The sequence below is a fragment of the Lepidochelys kempii genome, chromosome 6, assembly GCF_965140265.1.
Source record: "Lepidochelys kempii isolate rLepKem1 chromosome 6, rLepKem1.hap2, whole genome shotgun sequence".
Taxonomy (NCBI): domain Eukaryota; kingdom Metazoa; phylum Chordata; order Testudines; family Cheloniidae; genus Lepidochelys; species Lepidochelys kempii.
This window is the reverse complement of record NC_133261.1, coordinates 91902989-91921085: the sequence shown is the minus strand read 5'-3', so window position 1 is coordinate 91921085 and position 18097 is coordinate 91902989. Positions and strand designations below refer to the sequence as shown.

Sequence of the window (18097 nt, the reverse complement as noted above, 5' to 3'; positions counted from 1 at the left end):
GCTGCCCCCAGCAGGATGGATACTCTGGGTTGGGTGGTCTGGAGGGCTGGCTCACAATAGCATTAGAGACAGAGGCAGCATATGAGGTTCAGGAAGATCACCCTAGTGGTTGTGACAGCAAGCACTAAAAGGTGATGTTCAATCAATTTATGCCTAAGCCCAGGGCTGTCCCTAGACATTGTGGTGCCCTACACAGCCCCCTATGCAAGGGGTGTGTGTGTGCGCGTGTGCTCGCGCGGCGCCCAAGGTCTTTAGGGGTCAGGGGGGAAACGTAGCTCAGGGGAAAGAGTGGAGTGGGGGCAGAGCAGGGGCAGCTTTCCTGGCCAACTCAGCCAGCTGTGGGAGCAGGCTGGCCACTGGAACAGCATGCAGCTGCATAGGCACCAGGAAATTTGGGGCAATTTGGTGCCCCATCCCATCCCGAGAAAGAAAGAAGCTGGTACTCACTTGGAAGGTGCCATTACAGGATCATCTGCCCAGCCTCCTTGCCGGCGTGGGGGTTTAGGTGGGGGGCCCTTTAAGAATAAGAGAGACACACAAGAAAGAGGATATGTTATATGCAGTTCCAACCAGACCACCTCACACTCAGTTCACTCATATTGACCTCTGCAGAGAATTACCTGGCAAGAAGTTTGAGTCCAATACCAAGGTGCTGTTTTTAACAAAGTTTTACAAAACAAAGGAACAGCAATGTTGCAAGGCAGGTTTAAAGTGTCTGAGACAACAGGATGCATCACTCTATCCAGGGACCGAGCTGAGTCTCAGGTTCACATACACAAGGCTCAGATGCTGCCTAGCCAAAACATGCTGGGTATGGTGGCAGTCCAGCATGTGGGTACTGCCCTCTCCAGGAAGGTGCATCTGCAGTTTAGTATTGTTAAACTGCACACATTTTTGTTTCATATCATAAGTGCACAACAAATTAACACACTCCCTACGCCCAAGGAGCTCTCTCTTCAAGACAGGCAGACAGACAGGACAAGACACAGGCACATTAGGAGACTGAATTGGACTTTTAGAAGATAATTATTCCTATTATCTTGCTCCTTCTTATGATGTGCCTTGTGGCCATGGCAATAGGCAGGTGGGGACATGGCTCAGGGATTGGGATAAGAATTTCTGAGACCATAAGGGGAGCCAGTAGACTGCTGTTCTGCGTGTCCAGCCCATGCCCCCTGCAGCTTTGGGCTCAAATCCCCTCTCCCAGGATACTGAAGTACCTGATATGGCAGAGACCTTAGCAGTTTGCATGACACACAGTAGTGTGAGAGATGGGGCAGGGCAAACAATTTCAGATTTTCATAGCACCAAAGGACGCTGTCCAGAAAAAGCAGGTGGGCTAGAAAGAGTCGTAAGACTACAGCACCAAATGTGGAGAGCGACACAGTATCCCTAAGGGAGCTTCAACCCTTAGGCAGGGGTAGTTAACTTTAGTTAAGAAAGGGGAAGAGATGAGTGAATACTGAAGATTTCCTGGTCTCAGAGTGAGGGGTGGGGGAAGAGGATAACTCTGAGACAAGGCCGGCCAAGGGTCTCTTGCTTCTCAATGAGGAAAGGCTGGTGGTAACCCTGAGGCAGAGGGTCTCCTCTGTTTGTTTCTAGAAACAGAAGTATTGTTTGAGAGTGTGGGAAATGGACACAGCCTGCCAAGGGCAACTGCTGCCTGCTGTAAGGAGGGGGCATGACCCTGCATAGCTCCTCAGGAGGAGCAAAAATAGGCACTCTCCAAAAATAAACAGGGAACAGAAATGAGCTGGGAGCCGCAGTCCCAAAATATTGGCTTTCTTTAGCAAAGGGAGCGCGGGAGGGCACAGGGACAGGCAGGGAACGTGAAATGCAGGAAATGGCCTCCTTATATGGGTTCATCCGCAGGGGACAGAGCTCAGTCGACTGGAATGACCATGTCACAGAATGCAAAGCCTTCAGGGCCCCAAGTGAATGGAGTTTTCTGATCTTTACATGATTCCCCCAGATTCTTAAGATGCCAAACTACAGAAGAGGCTGCAGTGCCAAAAAAGGAGCATTTTGAATTTAGATTATTTGTGTGCTCCCGAGCCCAGAAAAAAAGGGGAAAAAACCACACCACATATGGGCGTGCGTGCACATACAAAAAACCCTACACACACCCCACCCCTACATCTCCTCACACAACTGTCCCTCCCCACACATGCAACCCTGACCCCCCTCCACCCCGCTCAGATCCCTCCACAGCTCTACACAATCCCACAGACAGCCTACAGCCCATGTCCCCCAGACATACAGCCCCAGCACAGTCACATTCAAAAACACCTCATGGGTCTGATGAGTTACATGAATGCTGCCAAATAGTCCAGTGGACAGAACCGAGGGAGGACCCAATACCTCCAGCCTCTGCCCTAGATCGCATTTCCCAGAGTACTTAGGGTTTAATCACAAACTATCAAGGTCAACATTCAGGTTCAAGGTTGCTTCAGCTCAGGCACCCAACATTAGAAGGTACCTCTGAAAACATGCCCTGGTCTATGACCAAGACATGACTTCACAGTGTAACTGGGGTTTAACCCCACTGCCTCACCCACTTTACATCCTCTCTCCACTGAACACACAGACCGTGTGGCTCTTAATGTCCAGAACACTAACCCTCCACTATTCCCACAGCCCTTGTATTCCTGTTGCAATAAGACCAGTAATTCTTTCAGGATTACCTACAAGGAATATTCAGTCACAATGATGGCCAGGCCAAGAATGAATTGAGGATCATTGGCTTTATCTTTGTCTCTTTGCCTGTAAAGTATCATAACTAGGTTAGTGTACCATATACATTTTTAAAAATAGTAATTTGCATTTATTCATAGGTTTTAAGACCAGCAGGGACCACTGTGATTATCTAGTCTGACCTCCAGTATAACTCAGGCCATAGGACTTCTATGAATTAATGCCTAATTGAAATATTCATATATTTTAGAAAAAAAAAAATCTAATCTTGATTAAAAATTTTCCAGTAAGGGTGAATCTACCACATCCCTTGTTGCAATAATTAATTAATTATATAGCATCATTTATCCAAAAATTTCAGTGTTCTACAAATTAAGATGCAAGCATCATGTCACACATCACCAAAATACAGCCACTTCTGAGGTAGATGTGGCTGCCCCAAGTAGCCCTAAATAAGAATTCAAGACAAAACTAAAATGAATGTAATGTCCAGTTGAAACTTCACATAGAATTTAGGGATACAGTTCTGGTGTAGTGGCCAAATTCCAACCTAGATACCCCAATTTTTATGAAGTGGGCTGTAGGATTTTTAATGGCCAAAAATGGTCAAGACCTCTGTGCCCCTTAGTTAGGTGCCTAAATAAGTGAATGGACTTTCAGAATGATGAGCACCCAGCAGTTCTCAATGGGTGTCACCCTGGTTTATTCGTGGACAACTTTCTAGTGTAGCTCTTCCCATTTCTTTGCATGTTTATAAAATACTTTATTCTCTTTAGCTGCATTAATTAGGGGCTGATCTACACTACAAAGATTAGGTCAGTTTAAATACATCATCCAGGTCTACAAAAAAATTTCACACCCTGTGCAACATAATTAAGCTGACCTAAGTCCTGGTGTAGACACTGTTAGGTCAACAGGAGACTTTTTCCATTGACCCAGCTACTGCCTCTTGGACAGGGGGATTTACTACAGTGACAGAAGAACTCCTTTCATTGCTGTACAAAGCGTCTACGCTATAGTGGCGCAGCTGCAGCTGTGCTGCCATAGCGTTTCTAGTACGGACATAGCCTACTTTGGTTTTCTTGATGCCCTCAGCTCTTTCCAGGTTTTAACTAAATTATATATTCTTGGTCAGATACCCAGTTCCAGAAGCTTTCTTACCTTCAGTCCCTAGAAAATGTCCCTTGCACATTGGTCATGGCTTGGTCCTTTAATTTTTTTTTCCCTACAGGGATTCAGTCTGCTGTGTCTTTGTGATTGTGCCTTTCAAGGATTCCCCAGACCTCCTTCCTCACGGGTAGAGTTTAAATACAATGTATTACATGTTGCTCACTGCCCCCCATAATTACCTGAATCCTATTAGTCATACCTTGCTAGGGGCTGTGAACCCCTATTCCTCACTATGCTGAATTCAAACAACTAATGGTCACTAGCTCCTTCCTACTATTCTCAGTTAGTTCCTCTTCCTTGTCAGATAGCAGTAATTCTAGGGTGGCTTCTGCTCTGCTCCCTACACCACTGGGGGGGTTTCCAGACTCCTATTAACTTGGGCCTCTACAGCTGCAGAGGTAAAGGAGCTGTGTGGATGCTAGAAGCACCTCAACTGCCTCTCTTTGGAACTTGAGCAGGCAAACCTTTCAGAAGATTATTAGTGTTACAGAGGCAGGTTATGGATGCACTGTGTCCTTTCCATAAACAGATTCTCAGAAGAGATTGTGAAATGTGGATTCATTTTCCTTCATCATCACAACACCTCTTGGGAGCCATCAGCAGGAAATATGAACTCAAACAACACCGACAGTGTGTGTCAGAGGGCACATGGACCTCAATCCCAACCTGAGAGGCCATGATGGTCCATCCCATGTATCTCATACCTCCTAACCAACATCCGATAGAAGCACAAGGCCCAACTCCCTGCCACAGGCAATAGCTTTGGGGGTGGAGGTCTGGTGGCAGGGGGGATTGTATGTAGATGCCTTGTTTTCATTTAACAACCACCACAGAGTGGAGAGAAAGAAGGACCAGGCTTCAGTTTCAGTCTCCACAATAAGTTACCCGAGGCTCCTCTACAGCTAAGAAAAGCTGCCTCCTTGGAGAGGGCTCATGAATTAGTTTTAATTATCACCAAACAAAAGAATTCTGACTCAAAGAGCCCCAGTGCCTCTGGGAAGCCACACAAATAAACCAGTCTGTACAGCCACCACCCAGAATAAGACATGGGGAAGGCCTGATTCCTTGGTCTGCCCAAACCAACTCCCCTAGCTTCCTAGGATAATGGAGAGTGGTCCCCATTACCAGACCCCCTAGGGGCCTCCCTCTCTTTAGGAGGCCTTTGTTAGAAAGAAGTAAAGCTGCCTTTAGCAAATCAGTCTCCCAGGAGTTCCCGGGGTATCCTAAATCCCTGGAGGACTGGGTCTTCCCTTCCCCAGGACCCTTTTGTCCTAGTAGCTGCTTACTTCCCTTTACTAGGAAAACTGGGCCAGAGGTGCATCAAGATGGCAAGGAACTAATTTAGGGCCCCAAAAGTTCTATACAACCTCACAAAGGGGATAAGCCACAGCAGCCCATGCTGTACAACAGTTGTCAGGATTTCATGCCATAAAACAGTGTCATATCCAGCTACATAAATCAGGACCATGTTTCTGTCCTTTCAATAAAGTACACATATTGAAGCATATGGCACCCTGCCCTGCCCTCCTATGGCTTATATCCTTCCCTCTCCCCCCACATCTATACATCAATGCACTCCCCTCAAGGGCTTATCTTTTCCAACCCTGGGGTTACAGAACAACGTCCCTCCTCACCCCAAGGCTACACAGCAATGCCCCTCCCACCCATCCTGGCTATATACAGAAAGGTCCCTTTATCAGCTTACTCCTCCCTAGGGCTATGTACTGGTAGCAAATGTTCACATCCAGCTATACCCCTCCATCAGCTCTTTTAGTGGGCTTAGGATGGAAGCATTCAAAGCATAAAATAAATGTGTGGAAAAAAATCTTTTAATAAAACTATTTCCCATGGGATGCTCAGTGTCTGTCCCTTCTCCCCACCCAGGGAGCTGCTGAGCAACTCAACAGCTAGGCCAGTTGAACAGGGAGGATGCTACAAAAAAGGCTGGGGAACGTGGCTGATTAGAAGAGCTATTTTGGTGAGAACGAAGGAAGATGTCATTGAAAGGCCAATAGAGAACCTCAGCGGGCTGAAAATAACTGCCCTGCTGGCTGGCCACTTGGGGTTCCGGGGGGAGTGGGAGAGAGGCAGTACAGGGCCTTGGGGAGCACCAGGTCATATGATGCTGGGGCTCACACTGGAGAAGTTGGCCTAATTAGGGAACATGAGTTAGTTGCATTTTTCAGATTCCTCCTGAAGAATCTGGCCAACTTCCAGCTGAGCAGGCCCAGGCATGGCTGGGAGTCCAGTATGTCTGCAGGCAACAGAGAACCACATGGAAAGAGAAGCAAGTCCACTTCAAAAATATACAGGTGTAACAGCCCATGACTTCCGAAACACTGGCTCCCCTCTGGTGGATGATGCGTCTCCTAATAGCAGAGAATAACAGAATCCAGATAGCCAGCAGAATCTTCTGGACATGGCAGGTAAGTTCAGCCCAGTCCAGGACAAACATGTTTGCCAAGCAAATCTGGGAGGGAATTCACAACTGAAAACACCGCCAAGAAACACAGCCTTAGAGCTGGCACTTATTTCTCTCGGGCTCTGTTGAGATGCCTCTCACTGTGAGAGCTATCAACTCCCACCCCAACACCACACCAAACCATGCAAAGCTTTGGTAGCATGTCCCATACCAAGAGGGGTTAGCCTTAGCTGAGGGCTCCTCCACAGTCGAGCATCATGGGGGATAGCAGAACCCTACAGAGCAAGGGATCTTAATTAAATTGTTAGATATGTGGGGTAGGGGCTGTCTTTTTGTTCTGTTTGTACAGCACCTATCACAATGGGGTCCTGGTCCATGTCTGGGGCTCCTAGGCACTATCACAATACAAATAATAACTAATAAGAAGGATTGAAGTATCTTGTGGGAGCAAGACAGGACTCCTTCAGTTCTAAACTTCTCAGAGCAGAGGGTATTGGGAAAGCACCTAGCACAGAGCTGGTGCTTCCTCAAAATAAATAAATAATCCCCCATTGGGATAAACCCACTGCTGGCCATATGCAACAATGGGCTCAAAAGCATCTTATTCGGCCTTCTGTAACTCTCAGACTGGAATGCCACAGGGTCAATATTTAGGTTCTGAGAAAGTTTGGAGGTGGCTAATGGAATCACATTAGAGTTTACCATGTAAACAGGGCTGGGAACCCAAATACAGAGCGAGGTGCTTGAACAAGAACTGAGCAAGAAAACAACACTCTTTCACTTTCTGCTTTCTCTGATCCTGCAAAGTCTCACCCAGGTGAGCAAGCCTTAGTCACACTAGTAATGCTACTGATTTTAATGGGGCTTCTCACCTGCACGATCAGGCCCGTACTAAGTTATACATGTAAAGTACTTTGCTTTAGATTCTCCTCATCTGTTTCCAACAATAGCTCACATTATTAATCATGATTGCATTCCTGATAATGACCAGTTTAATTTAAATAATAAGCAGCACTTTTCCAGCTGCTTGACTAATATTAGTCAATCTCCACACAACATTATCCCCACTTAACAAAAGGGGATTAAGGCACAGATTGGAGAAGGGACTTGTCCAAGGTCACACACCAAATCTGTGGCAGAGCAGGAACAGAACCAAGGAGTCTTGGAGGACTAAGAAAAGGAGTGGGAACCAACACACTTTGCCCCTCCAGATTAACTATGTTCTCTTCCTCACCACAAAGCCAAGATACTGGGATAGACCCTTTATTATTCCATTGACCAACCTCACATCTCTTTGCTATGTGTCCTAGGCAGCCTTGGAAAGCGCAGCCCAATGACTGGTTGAACCTGGCAGGCATTCAACTCTGAGCCAGGGGATGCAGAACACATCCTGGAGCAGGCAGACGGATGGAGGGCAGGACTTGAGCTGGCACATTCACAGAAAGAGCACAAACGCTGCTGGTTCAATAATCTTCAACCCCCAGTGGGGAACATAGCTAATACAGGAAGAGCCCAGATTATAAACACTCAGTGCAGCCCAAAGGGAGTTCAGAGAAGGGCTATATGAGTCATCAGGGCGATGGAGGGGCCAACTTCAAACTGATGATTAACAAAGCTAAGTATTTCAGCTTGGCTGAGCAATGACTAAGGGAGGGATGTATTGTAGCTGCAAAAGTCTGTGGTCACACTTGATAGTTAGGTATCATTTATAATAGTCTTATAAAGGGTTAATAAATGATAAATAGAGATTATAAACATTTTATAGACACAAGTAGTTGGCATTACAGATGATTATAAGCCACTTACTGATCCATCAGACCCTACAGCAATTAACCATTTATTTTCCTGTTATAAAATTATTTATAAATGTAACCTCAATATAAAAAATGACCAGGTATCAGAAGGGTGTAAACCCTAGGGAGGGAAGGCCAGGATTTAGGCCAGGTGGTCCTAAAGTATTTCATAGCAATGATCACTTCTCACTAGAACAATCGCCTCCTTGACACCTCCTCTCCCTCCCATCACACATCATCTCTGTAGCAACAACTGCTCACATGGAAAAGTCCCCTCAGGAAAATAATGTTAGTTTATTTTAATGAAATGTAGCAGCCAGAAGGAGCTAGTACCATGTGACCAGGCAGCTCTCCAGATTCCCAGCAAGTGCTCAGTAGGACCTGGCTTGGGAACTGCTGATCTAGGGTGATACAGGGGGATGTAATTAGATCTAACCAGAAAGAATTAAGAGGATGAAGATTTAGGCCGATTCTCTTCCCAGCAGCAAGAAGAAAGCCTGTGGAATCATCCCCCAAGGGAAGTCCCATCACTTGAGACAGTGAAAACGACTTGGGACACAACCCTGGGGCTTCTAATATAGGGAACGATCCTGCCCTGACCTAGCAGGAGAATGGGTGAACTAGGTGGATCTTTCTTACCATTAACTGTTATGATACTATGAAAAGAAAATTGTGAATTGCAATGCTGTTTCTCTCTATGACTGGCATCAGGCCAACTGAGAGTAACATCCTGTGGCCAGAAGTAATGAGGTGAGAGGCAGAGTTTCCTTCCTGGACTTTAGCCTTCACGCATAACCCCTCCAGAATGGGACCTCATACAGGCTTCCTAGGATTGGAATAGAAAACCCAAAGAAAGAGCTGATCCCCCATAGCTTTGATTCAGCAGACAATTGACAAGTGAGGACCTGGTAACCGGTGGTGTTCTGACTGTTAAGTGGCAGACACAGTCATTTCACTGTTGAGCTGCCTCATGCACAGTAGTTCCCATCACATTCAGAGGGCTTGACACCAAGCTACTAAACACCCTCAACTCCCACAGACTTCAGTGCAATCAGCACCTTGTAGGATCAGGCCCAGAGGCACTGGCCTTAGGAAGAAATTCACATGACAGCAGACCAATAAGATACCGTGTTTATCTGCTGGTATTTAACCAGATAGCTCAGAGAAGCCTTGGGAGGAAGGCAGCATCTGCTCTGAAAAGACATTTCTGTTTGGAGAGGATGCAACCCATTTCCCCCTCATCTCTGGACTGAGGCAGGAAGCACTCCTTCCAAGCTTTGGAGCTCAGCAGTACTGCTGGCGGTGAGGGAGAAGAAAGGAGGGCCACTCCAACTTCCCTCCAGGGCTCAGCCCCTGCAGAATGCCCAGCTCCTTCTGGCGAGGGGAGCGAGAGACCAGCTAGGACATGCCACGCTACCACTAGGGTATTGGGATGGTGTTTTCTCCTCTCTACCTTTCTTCAGCTAAAAAAAGCATTTGCATATCTAATATACACAATAAGCAGCTTTAGCCAGGAGGACTGGGCAATAGTGACTCCTGACATAGGCAGAAACTACACAAGACTCGTAACTCTGAAGCTTTTCAGAAAATTCAGAAGCATTTCCAAGCTTCTCCCCAGGAAACAATTGCCCATTTGATGAGTTTCTAGTACATCCTGAACAGCAGTCAGGACTCCCTTTTCTAAATGAATGCTCTGAAATTTACAGGAATGCCTTTTAGTTATGGTAAATCCATACAGGAGAGCACTACTGAAAATGCAGCTTCCTTCATGTAACTCAGGAGCTCAGCACGAAACCCAAACTCACCCGATTCCCTCCAGGCGATAACATTTCCCAAGGAGCCAGTGCAGTGAGAACGCAAGGGGTGCAACCAAGTTCCCGGGGCAGAAGAATATCACAAAAAGGGTACAGGCACACATCCTAGCTAAAACCCAGTTTGTCTATTGACTGGCCTCCTCCAGCAGGACTCAGTGACTCCTAAAGGGGAGCTTTCACACTAGGGCATCCTGCCACGCATACCATAGATTAAATCAAAACCCAGTCTCCGATCTGACACCCTGGTCACTAATTGCGGATATAAAGAAAAGGAGTACTTATGACACCTTAGAGACTAAGGTGCCACAAGTACTCCTTTTCTTTTTGCGAATACAGACTAACACGGCTGTTACTCTGAAACCTGTCATTAATTGCTGATATGTTTTTCATTGAGGGCATAGCACCTTCCCAGCTCCTCTACTCCCATTGGCTTCAACATGGAATCTGATGTCCCCACCATTTCTGTGGCAACATGCATGACTGTAACCTTAGTGCAGGATGCAGCAGCTACGAAGGAGGGAAATCCCTATGAAAAAAAGGATAGCAGTAAGAGCCAAGGGAAAGCAGGCGAATCATTGAGCCTGAGGCATGAGACTACCATCTTTTATTCTCCTGTGAGAAAGTCCCTTTTAAAGCAATCTTCACTTGCATTGACAGGTTAGCCCTGCCAGTTCCCCTAGGAGAAGCCAGCATCTACCCAGAAGCCTCTAGTCCCACAAGGTCTACCTTTTCCTCAGTGTCTTCATCCTAGAATGTGATCAGCATGGGAAAAAAAAAAAGAGAGAAAGAAATTATAAAAAAGAATACCCATGAAAGGCCCCCCAACACAAGTCTCTGGATTTCAACTTGGAACGAATAGAAGCAACACCTAAAGGACACTGTGCGCCTGCCACACACCTTCTGTAATCTTTCACACCTGGAGAGAGTGAGTGTCAACTCTCCATTTTACATCTGCTTTGTGTGGGTGTCAGTGAAATAGACCAAGACAGGAGAGAGTTTGGCCATGCACATTCAACTGCAAAGGAAGCAGGAAGCTGCCACAAACCAGATGCTTGTCCAGGAACTGCCTAAGGAGCAATCCAAGTTACAAACAAACAAGGCCAACAGAGAGTAGATAAAGTCATTTCTCTCTAAAGAATGAAAGGTCCCAAACCACACATAGGTACAGGGTAGTGGTGAAAAGGGGGTTCTACAGAATAAACACATCTGCAAGAGCACCATAGCTCAGAAAGGGCCCCAAGTCACACAATTGAGTTATATATGCAGGAGGCTGCAGCTATGCATCCTGGAGCCACTGCCTCCTGAGCATGACTAGAACCCCTACAGTATCATGCAGAACCACAGTTACATTACCCACACAGATTTCATTCTTGGTGCAAATGTAACACTGAGACTCTGGTCATCAGTGGGCGGGATCGAACCTGGGATTTTTGGAGCTAAATGCATGAGTCTCTATTGCATGAGCTAAAAGCCACACAGCCCTTAGCTAAGGCTGTAGCAGACTCATTAATCTCTAAGTGGTCATCCAATGAAGTGAGCTGTAGATCACGAAAGCTTATGCTCAAATAAATTGGTTAGTCTTTAAGGTGCCACTAGTACTCCTTTTCTTTTTACTAGAGGGGACAGAACATCACACCCAGGAGATGTGTGGATTACACACATGCACCCCCTGCACAGGAGATTGGATTATTTCAGCTAGCAGTGTCCACTGGGGTCATGTCTGTGTCCTAGGTGCGCTCATGCACCCACCCCCCCGACACATACATTCCTGAGGGCATAAAAGGCTCAGGAGGCCCAACCATCCCTCAGTTTCTTTGCCAGTATAGAACCCAAGTGGCATAGGACTCTATAGTAATGGGAAGAGGGAGCAGATCATAGACTAAATGTGAACATCACATCTAAGAACCACAGTTCCTGCAAAGTTAGTAACCTTTCTTTTTCACGTGATTGTCCACATGGATTCCACTTCTGGCTGCTCCAAGGGAGGGGCCATTATATCACATGCCCTGTCTCAGCATAGAAGAGGTCGATACAAGGCATACCTCTTAAACCTAGCATACTGGTGACTCCAAAGTAGATGCTTTGGACATCACCACTTTCAATTTCTCAAGGATAAGTGACCTAGTGCCAGACCCAGCAATCAGTCACTTAGTCTTTGCCAAAGTAGCAGGTGCCACAGAGCTAGTCAGTACTGAGGCGCACGATCCTGAAGCTCTGAGTGCAGACGCTACAGGTACTCAGTCATTCAGTGCCAGGGTGGGTACCAAGGGCAGCGCAGTCTGCCAATTTAGTGAGCACTGCACCTGCTGTCTTGGAGGTCAGCACCAGGACACCAGAAGGAGCCTTTCTAAGATTATGGCTCTTAAACAAATGAGCCCAAGACAAGAGTCTAGTGACTCAGGTGCCAGGGATGGTATCATAAATATAAAGGGAAGGGTAACCACCTTTCTGTATACAGCACTATAAAATCCCTCCTGGCCAGAGCCAAAACCCTTTCACCTGTAAAGGGTTAAGAAACTAAGATAACCTCACTGGCACCTGACCCCAAATGACCAATGAGGATCAAATATGGAAGGGGGGGGAACAAAGGATTTGTCTGTCTGTGTGATGCTTTTGCCGGGAACAGATCAGGAATGCAGCCTTACAACTCCTGTTAAGTTAGTAAGTAATCTAGCTAGAAATGCGTTAGATTTCCTTTTGTTTAATGGCTGGTAAAATAAGCTGTGCTGGAGGGAATGTATATTCCTATTTTTGTGTCTTTTTGTAACTTAAGGCTTTCCTAGAGGGTTCTTTATGTTTTGAATCTGATTACCCTGTAAGGTATTTACCATCCTGATTTTACAGAGGTGATTCTTTTACCTTTTCTCTAATTAAAATTCTTCTTTTAATAATCTGATTGATTTTTCATTGTTCTTAAGATCCAAGGGTTTGGGTCTGTGTTCACCTGTACAAATTGGTGAGGATTCTTATCAAGCCTTCCCCAGGAAAAGGGGTGTAGGGCTTGGGGGGATATTTTGGGGGGGGAGGGGGAAGACGTCTCCAAGTGGGCTCTTTCCCTGTTCTTTGTTTAAAATGCGTGGTGGTGGCAGCATACGGTTCAAGGACAATGCAAAGATTCGTACCTTGGGGAAGTTTTAACCTAAGCTGGTAAGAATAAGTTCAGGGGGTCTTTCATGCAGGTCCCCATATCTGTACCTTAGAGTTCAGAGTGGGGAAGGAACCTTGACAGATGGTGACCTGTACCTTGGCTCATCTCTGGAGCAGTGCTCCTTTCTGCCGATCAGAAGTCGTTAACACAGACGTAGAAGTGGACAAATGAGGCTCTGAGCAGATGTTACCCAGGAGCTTGTGGTGGAATCTCAGCCCACCAGGGTACTAAGAGAGAGAGGCACTAAGAGAGGCACCAGCAGACGGCTGAGGCCTGGCTGAAGCCTTCTCCTCAGTATGTGAGGAGGCTTCCATCAAATTCTCAAGGAGGAACAGCTTCAGGTTGGCTTCCCTCCCACAGAATGCACCTGGAGTAAGAGTGACAAATGGAACATCGCTCTTGGATGGACTCTTCTCCAGGGCAGTACCGTAATAACTGGGCCTACAAATCTACCCTCATTGTGAGCTCAAAGAGTGAAAGTTCATAAAATGTCATAACAACATAACAAATGTGAATGGGGAAAAAAGTGCAAAAGTGAGACAAGACAGACTAAATTAATCCAAATAAAAAGGCCGACTAATATAATTCAAGGACAGTGTTAAGATCTCACCTGGTAAACAAGAAAAGTGTTGTACTGGAAATCAGTGGACCCAAATTAGCGTGTCAGAAATTAAGCCTAATTGGTGAACAAAATAATGAAAGGATGGGCTATTCACCCATCTCTCCCCTTTCAGGGTCCTTAAAACAGAAGACTTTGTGGGGAAAATCAGAAGCTGTCTGACAACACTGGCTGGGTGAGGGATGGGTGGACCAGAAGAAATGAACTTCACCATCATGGCTGCCACTTGCATTGTCTCCTGGGACCCCAGGATTCACTGTGACCCACTGGGCCTTCATCGTCCTGATCCTGAAAAATGTCCTGACCAGATCTAGCCAGAGAAAGGGACCCAGATGACAATCCCAACCACCACCTGGGATGTGAGACAGTCACCTTCCCACATGTGTCCTTTTTCCTCCCCATCTTATTTCTTCTCTTTCCTATCCTTCTCTTTTTGCCTTCTATCTCAGAGGAGTCTGGCTTTAGCCAGCCAAGACTGAATATTCTGCATCACTGCTGTGAGCCTGTGACCAAAAAGAGGCAGCTAAATTCAATGCCCTAAGCAGCCTAAAGCTGGTACAAGTTTGCCAGGGTCTCAGAGTGGCCAATAAGATTGCGTGCTGTGCCTGTGTTTTTCCGGCTGTGAGGTTGCAAGTGAAAGTCAATACCACAGACAGAAGTTGCATTTTCTATCATTGTTGTTCTTTTCTCTCCCCTATTGAGTGGGTTTGTCTTCTAGGAAACAGGACTGGACTTTAACACCAAGAGCAATAACAACAGCTCCAGCCCATCTCAACTAAGTTCTCTTTTTCCCCAAAAAGTTATTGCTATCTTTAATACCATCTAAAAGACCATCAAAGGGGCTGGCAGGGGGTTTCCTTCCACAAACTGTCTCCAGCTACATGGAAAGGGAACAAGAGATGTTGTTAAAATAAAATCTTTATTTAAGACTTTACATTTCAAAGGCTTTAACTGTTTTTCCTTCTTTTCTGTATCTTTATTAAAGAGCTTTAAAGATATTTAATGGTGTATTTGCCATGGTTCTAAGCAGGCTGAGGTCTTGGTATAACAAACTTTGTGTAAAACTGTTTAATGCCGGACAGTGACAGGATCATGTTAACACTTTTAACTCTTTGGGCCCATACAGTCCATCAAAAATTAATACAAACAGCAGAGTAGGTACTGGAAATGTACATCATTAATAGGCATCCAAGTGCCACATGAAGGATGGGTCTTAAAGCCTAATGACTTTAAGTTTCTGCCATGATGCTAGTACCCTGGGTAGGGGAGGGGACTCAGGTCTAACAAATTGAAGGAAAAAATTATATACAGTTTTTACTAACTAAAAACTAATTTAATTAAGTCACTACCTCTTGTTTTAACTAACACCAGCACCGTGCAAAGAGAAAGGGCAGACACTGCAGGGGTTCCATCCCACTGCCCTGGATGGTAAGAAGGTTTGAATAATGATGGTTGAGCCCCCTCAGACCTTTATGCCCTGGGATGGAACATGATGGCACCTAGGACACAGGCCCAACAGACACTGATGGCCAAAAATCTGATCTTGTAAGCATGGGGTGCATGAGCAACAAAAGTAGAATCCATGCGGGAAAAGATCACTCGAAGAAAGCAGCTACATTCATCACACTGCTTTTTGTGAGGCACTCCTGTGCAGATCCTCTGATTCCCCCATACCAGCATGTTCCATAACACCATGCACATCTCTCCCATGGGAAATCATCATAGACCATGTCTGCCCTCCCCCGTCCCAGTACAGTTACACATGTTGTAGATGCTATGACTGCACTCAGTCAGACATTCAACAGCACAGTAATGGGAAATACAGAATGGCACTGTGGGCCCCAGCAATAAGAACAAGACTTAGCCAGGGGTAGACCTTAACTGGTGAAGCAGGACCTTGCAAGACATGCAGAATCCTCTGCAATGGGCAATGTCAGATTTAAGCGGCACCTTATGCTGCAGGCATGTTATCCTGTCGATGGTACCCACCTCTCCAGTAGACGTGGCAGAGGAATTCTTCCTGATGAGACGATTCTCCTCTGGAAAGGAATCCTGGCGGGCTCGTCGGCCCATCTTTGCCATCTGGGGGGTGGGGGAGGGGAGAGGTAGAGAGCTCGGTTACTGACAGTAGCAACTTCAGGGCAGCATGAACATGGTGATGGAGAGAGAGAAATAGAATCCAGATAACGTCCCTAATGCAACATTAGCACGGCACTGTTCGACTCACGAACAGGCCAAACACAATACCAGCACCAAGACCAAGCATTTGTTCACTGCTCACACAGCCTCCTCTGAACCGTCTTCCAAGTGGCCCCCTTTGCATGGCACGCACTCCCTGAACTGCTCTACAAGGCCAGTAAACTCTCCTCCAAGTCCCTCTTCCAGGCCCACCTCACCAGCAAGGTGCATTTAAAAAAACCCAGCCAATTGGCAACAGCACTGGGGGCAGCTGGGGAGAGCCATCACTTGGATTTATTTCGGTAAGGACAAGATCAATCAGAGGCAGATGAACGCTGTATACTGGCGGAGTGCATTCCTCTCCCTCCTCCCCCAAGCCCTTTGGATGCCGTGGGTCGCCCTTGACCGGAGGTCAAGGCAGGGACTGGGTCTCCTCACGTGGCTAGCGGCGCCCCGGGTGGGGTCACAGAGGGCGGGGGCGGGGAGAACAGCAGCGGCCCGGGGTAAGGGGCGCAGCGCCGGCGGCGGGGCAGAGCCCCCGGCAGCGGGAGGGGACGGAGGAGGCTCGGCGGGGCCCGCCCTCGCAGCCCGCCCTGGGCCCAGCCGCGGAAGCAGCCCTGCCCCCCGGGGAAGCGGGAGAGATCTCCAGCGCCCTACTGAGCCGGGGGCGGGCTGAGCGGTCCCTGCGGGCTGCCCCCCGGGGGCGGCCCCTCTTACCCCGACTCCCGCCCTGCGCGGCTCCTCGCCCAGCCCCAGCTCGGCCTCCATCCCGCAACTGGGCCTCGCTGGGGCTGGGCCGGGCCCGCCTCCAGCGTCCTTAACAACCAAACCCCGCCCACCCTTAAAGGGGCCGCCGCGGCGACCCAGGGAGAAGACGGGGCTAATGGGGCGAAGCCTCTGCCCTCCAGATGCTCAAACACCTCTCCCGCGCGGGAGCGGCTCTCCAGGGCCGCCAGCCTCCCTCGCTACCCCACTGCCCCCCCTCGCCCGCCCCGCATTCTCCGTGGCTCTGATGCCCCCCCTTCTTCCTGTAACCCCATCTCCTGTTGGGGGATCCCAGGGCCCCTCTCGCTCCTGCTGAACCCTTCCTACCTGCTCATCACCACGTAGAATCCACGGCACCCATCCCACCCCCGTGACACACAAGCCCTTTCTTCTGGGGAACTCCTTGTCCCCTCTCCCAAAGCTGGACCCATTGCTCCCAAGGGCCTGTCATTACCAAGCTCCCAAGGGTTCCTCTCCTCCATTTCTCAAGGGTCTGTTTACCCCCTCCCCTGATTCCCAAGGGCCCATTCCTGCTAAGCCCCAAAGCCTCAGTCTCCTCAACCCTTAAGAGTCCCACTCCCACCCAGAATTGTCCACCACCCGCATTTAACTGCAAGCTCTTTGGTCACCTTCAGATATTTTGGATTAGTAACCATTTGAACATTTGACTGTAGGAACTACTCTTCTGGATCCCACCTGTGCTCCACCCAGTCCAATATCCCATCTCTGATAGTGGCTAGTACCAGATGCTTCAGACAGAGGAGTAAGAAATCCCTGCAGTAGGCGGATGTGCAGTCTACCCCCCACATAGGTCTCACCCTCAAATCTAATAGTTAGAGCAGAGGTTCTCAAACTGTGATCTGTGGACCACCAGTGATCCGTGAGCTCCGTCCAGGTGATCCGCAGATAGTTCCCTCTAAGGTGCGTGCCTGGGTGGACGCACACGAGAGAATGAAAGGCCACCCACCTAATTAGTGTAGCCACACAGGCATGGCTCCACTAATTAGATGGTTGGCCTGGACCCTGGAGAAGACGCACAGGTAAGGTGAGGTGGTGGCCTTGGGGGCAATAGGGGGTTGGTTGGAGGGGGTAGGTGGGGTAAGAAGAGGGGGTGGGGGGAATTTGGGATGTGCAGGGCTGTGGCAGCCAGAGAAAAAGGAGACTTTCCCCAGCTCCAGGGCTGCAGCTCCTGGGGAGAGACAGCCCTCCTTCCCAGGCTCAGCTCTGTGGCTGCTGTGGCGGGGGAGAGACCCCCCTCCTTCCCAGCCCCAGCTTGGGGGCTGTTGTGGTGTGGGAGAGAGGGAGAGACCCCCCCCTCCTTCCCAGCCCCAGCTTGGGGGCTGCCACGGCGGGGGTGAGAGGGCACATCCATCGCATTACAAAGTAAGACTACTCATATTAAAATATGAGTTGTGTGCTTTTATTTGTAGAACAAAAAAATGTTAATTATTATTAAGGTTTTTTTATATAGCACTTTTATCCAAAGCACTTTAC

General features: G+C 47.8%; 1 protein-coding gene across 2 annotated transcripts in view; it reads right to left on the bottom strand.

Moving 5' to 3' along the window:
* Window positions 1-16641, bottom strand: part of IFT43 (intraflagellar transport 43) — a 58873-nt gene extending 42232 nt beyond the window's left edge. For both annotated transcript variants that reach the window (XM_073349248.1, XM_073349249.1), the window contains exons 1-3: window positions 16556-16641; window positions 15650-15742; window positions 448-515 (exon numbers count right to left, since the gene is read on the bottom strand). In XM_073349248.1, the coding sequence (XP_073205349.1) occupies window positions 448-515; window positions 15650-15742; window positions 16556-16606 (212 nt within the window). In that variant the 5' untranslated portion in view covers window positions 16607-16641. The remainder of the gene's footprint in view (window positions 1-447; window positions 516-15649; window positions 15743-16555) is intronic.
* Window positions 16642-18097: the final 1456 nt, after the last annotated feature.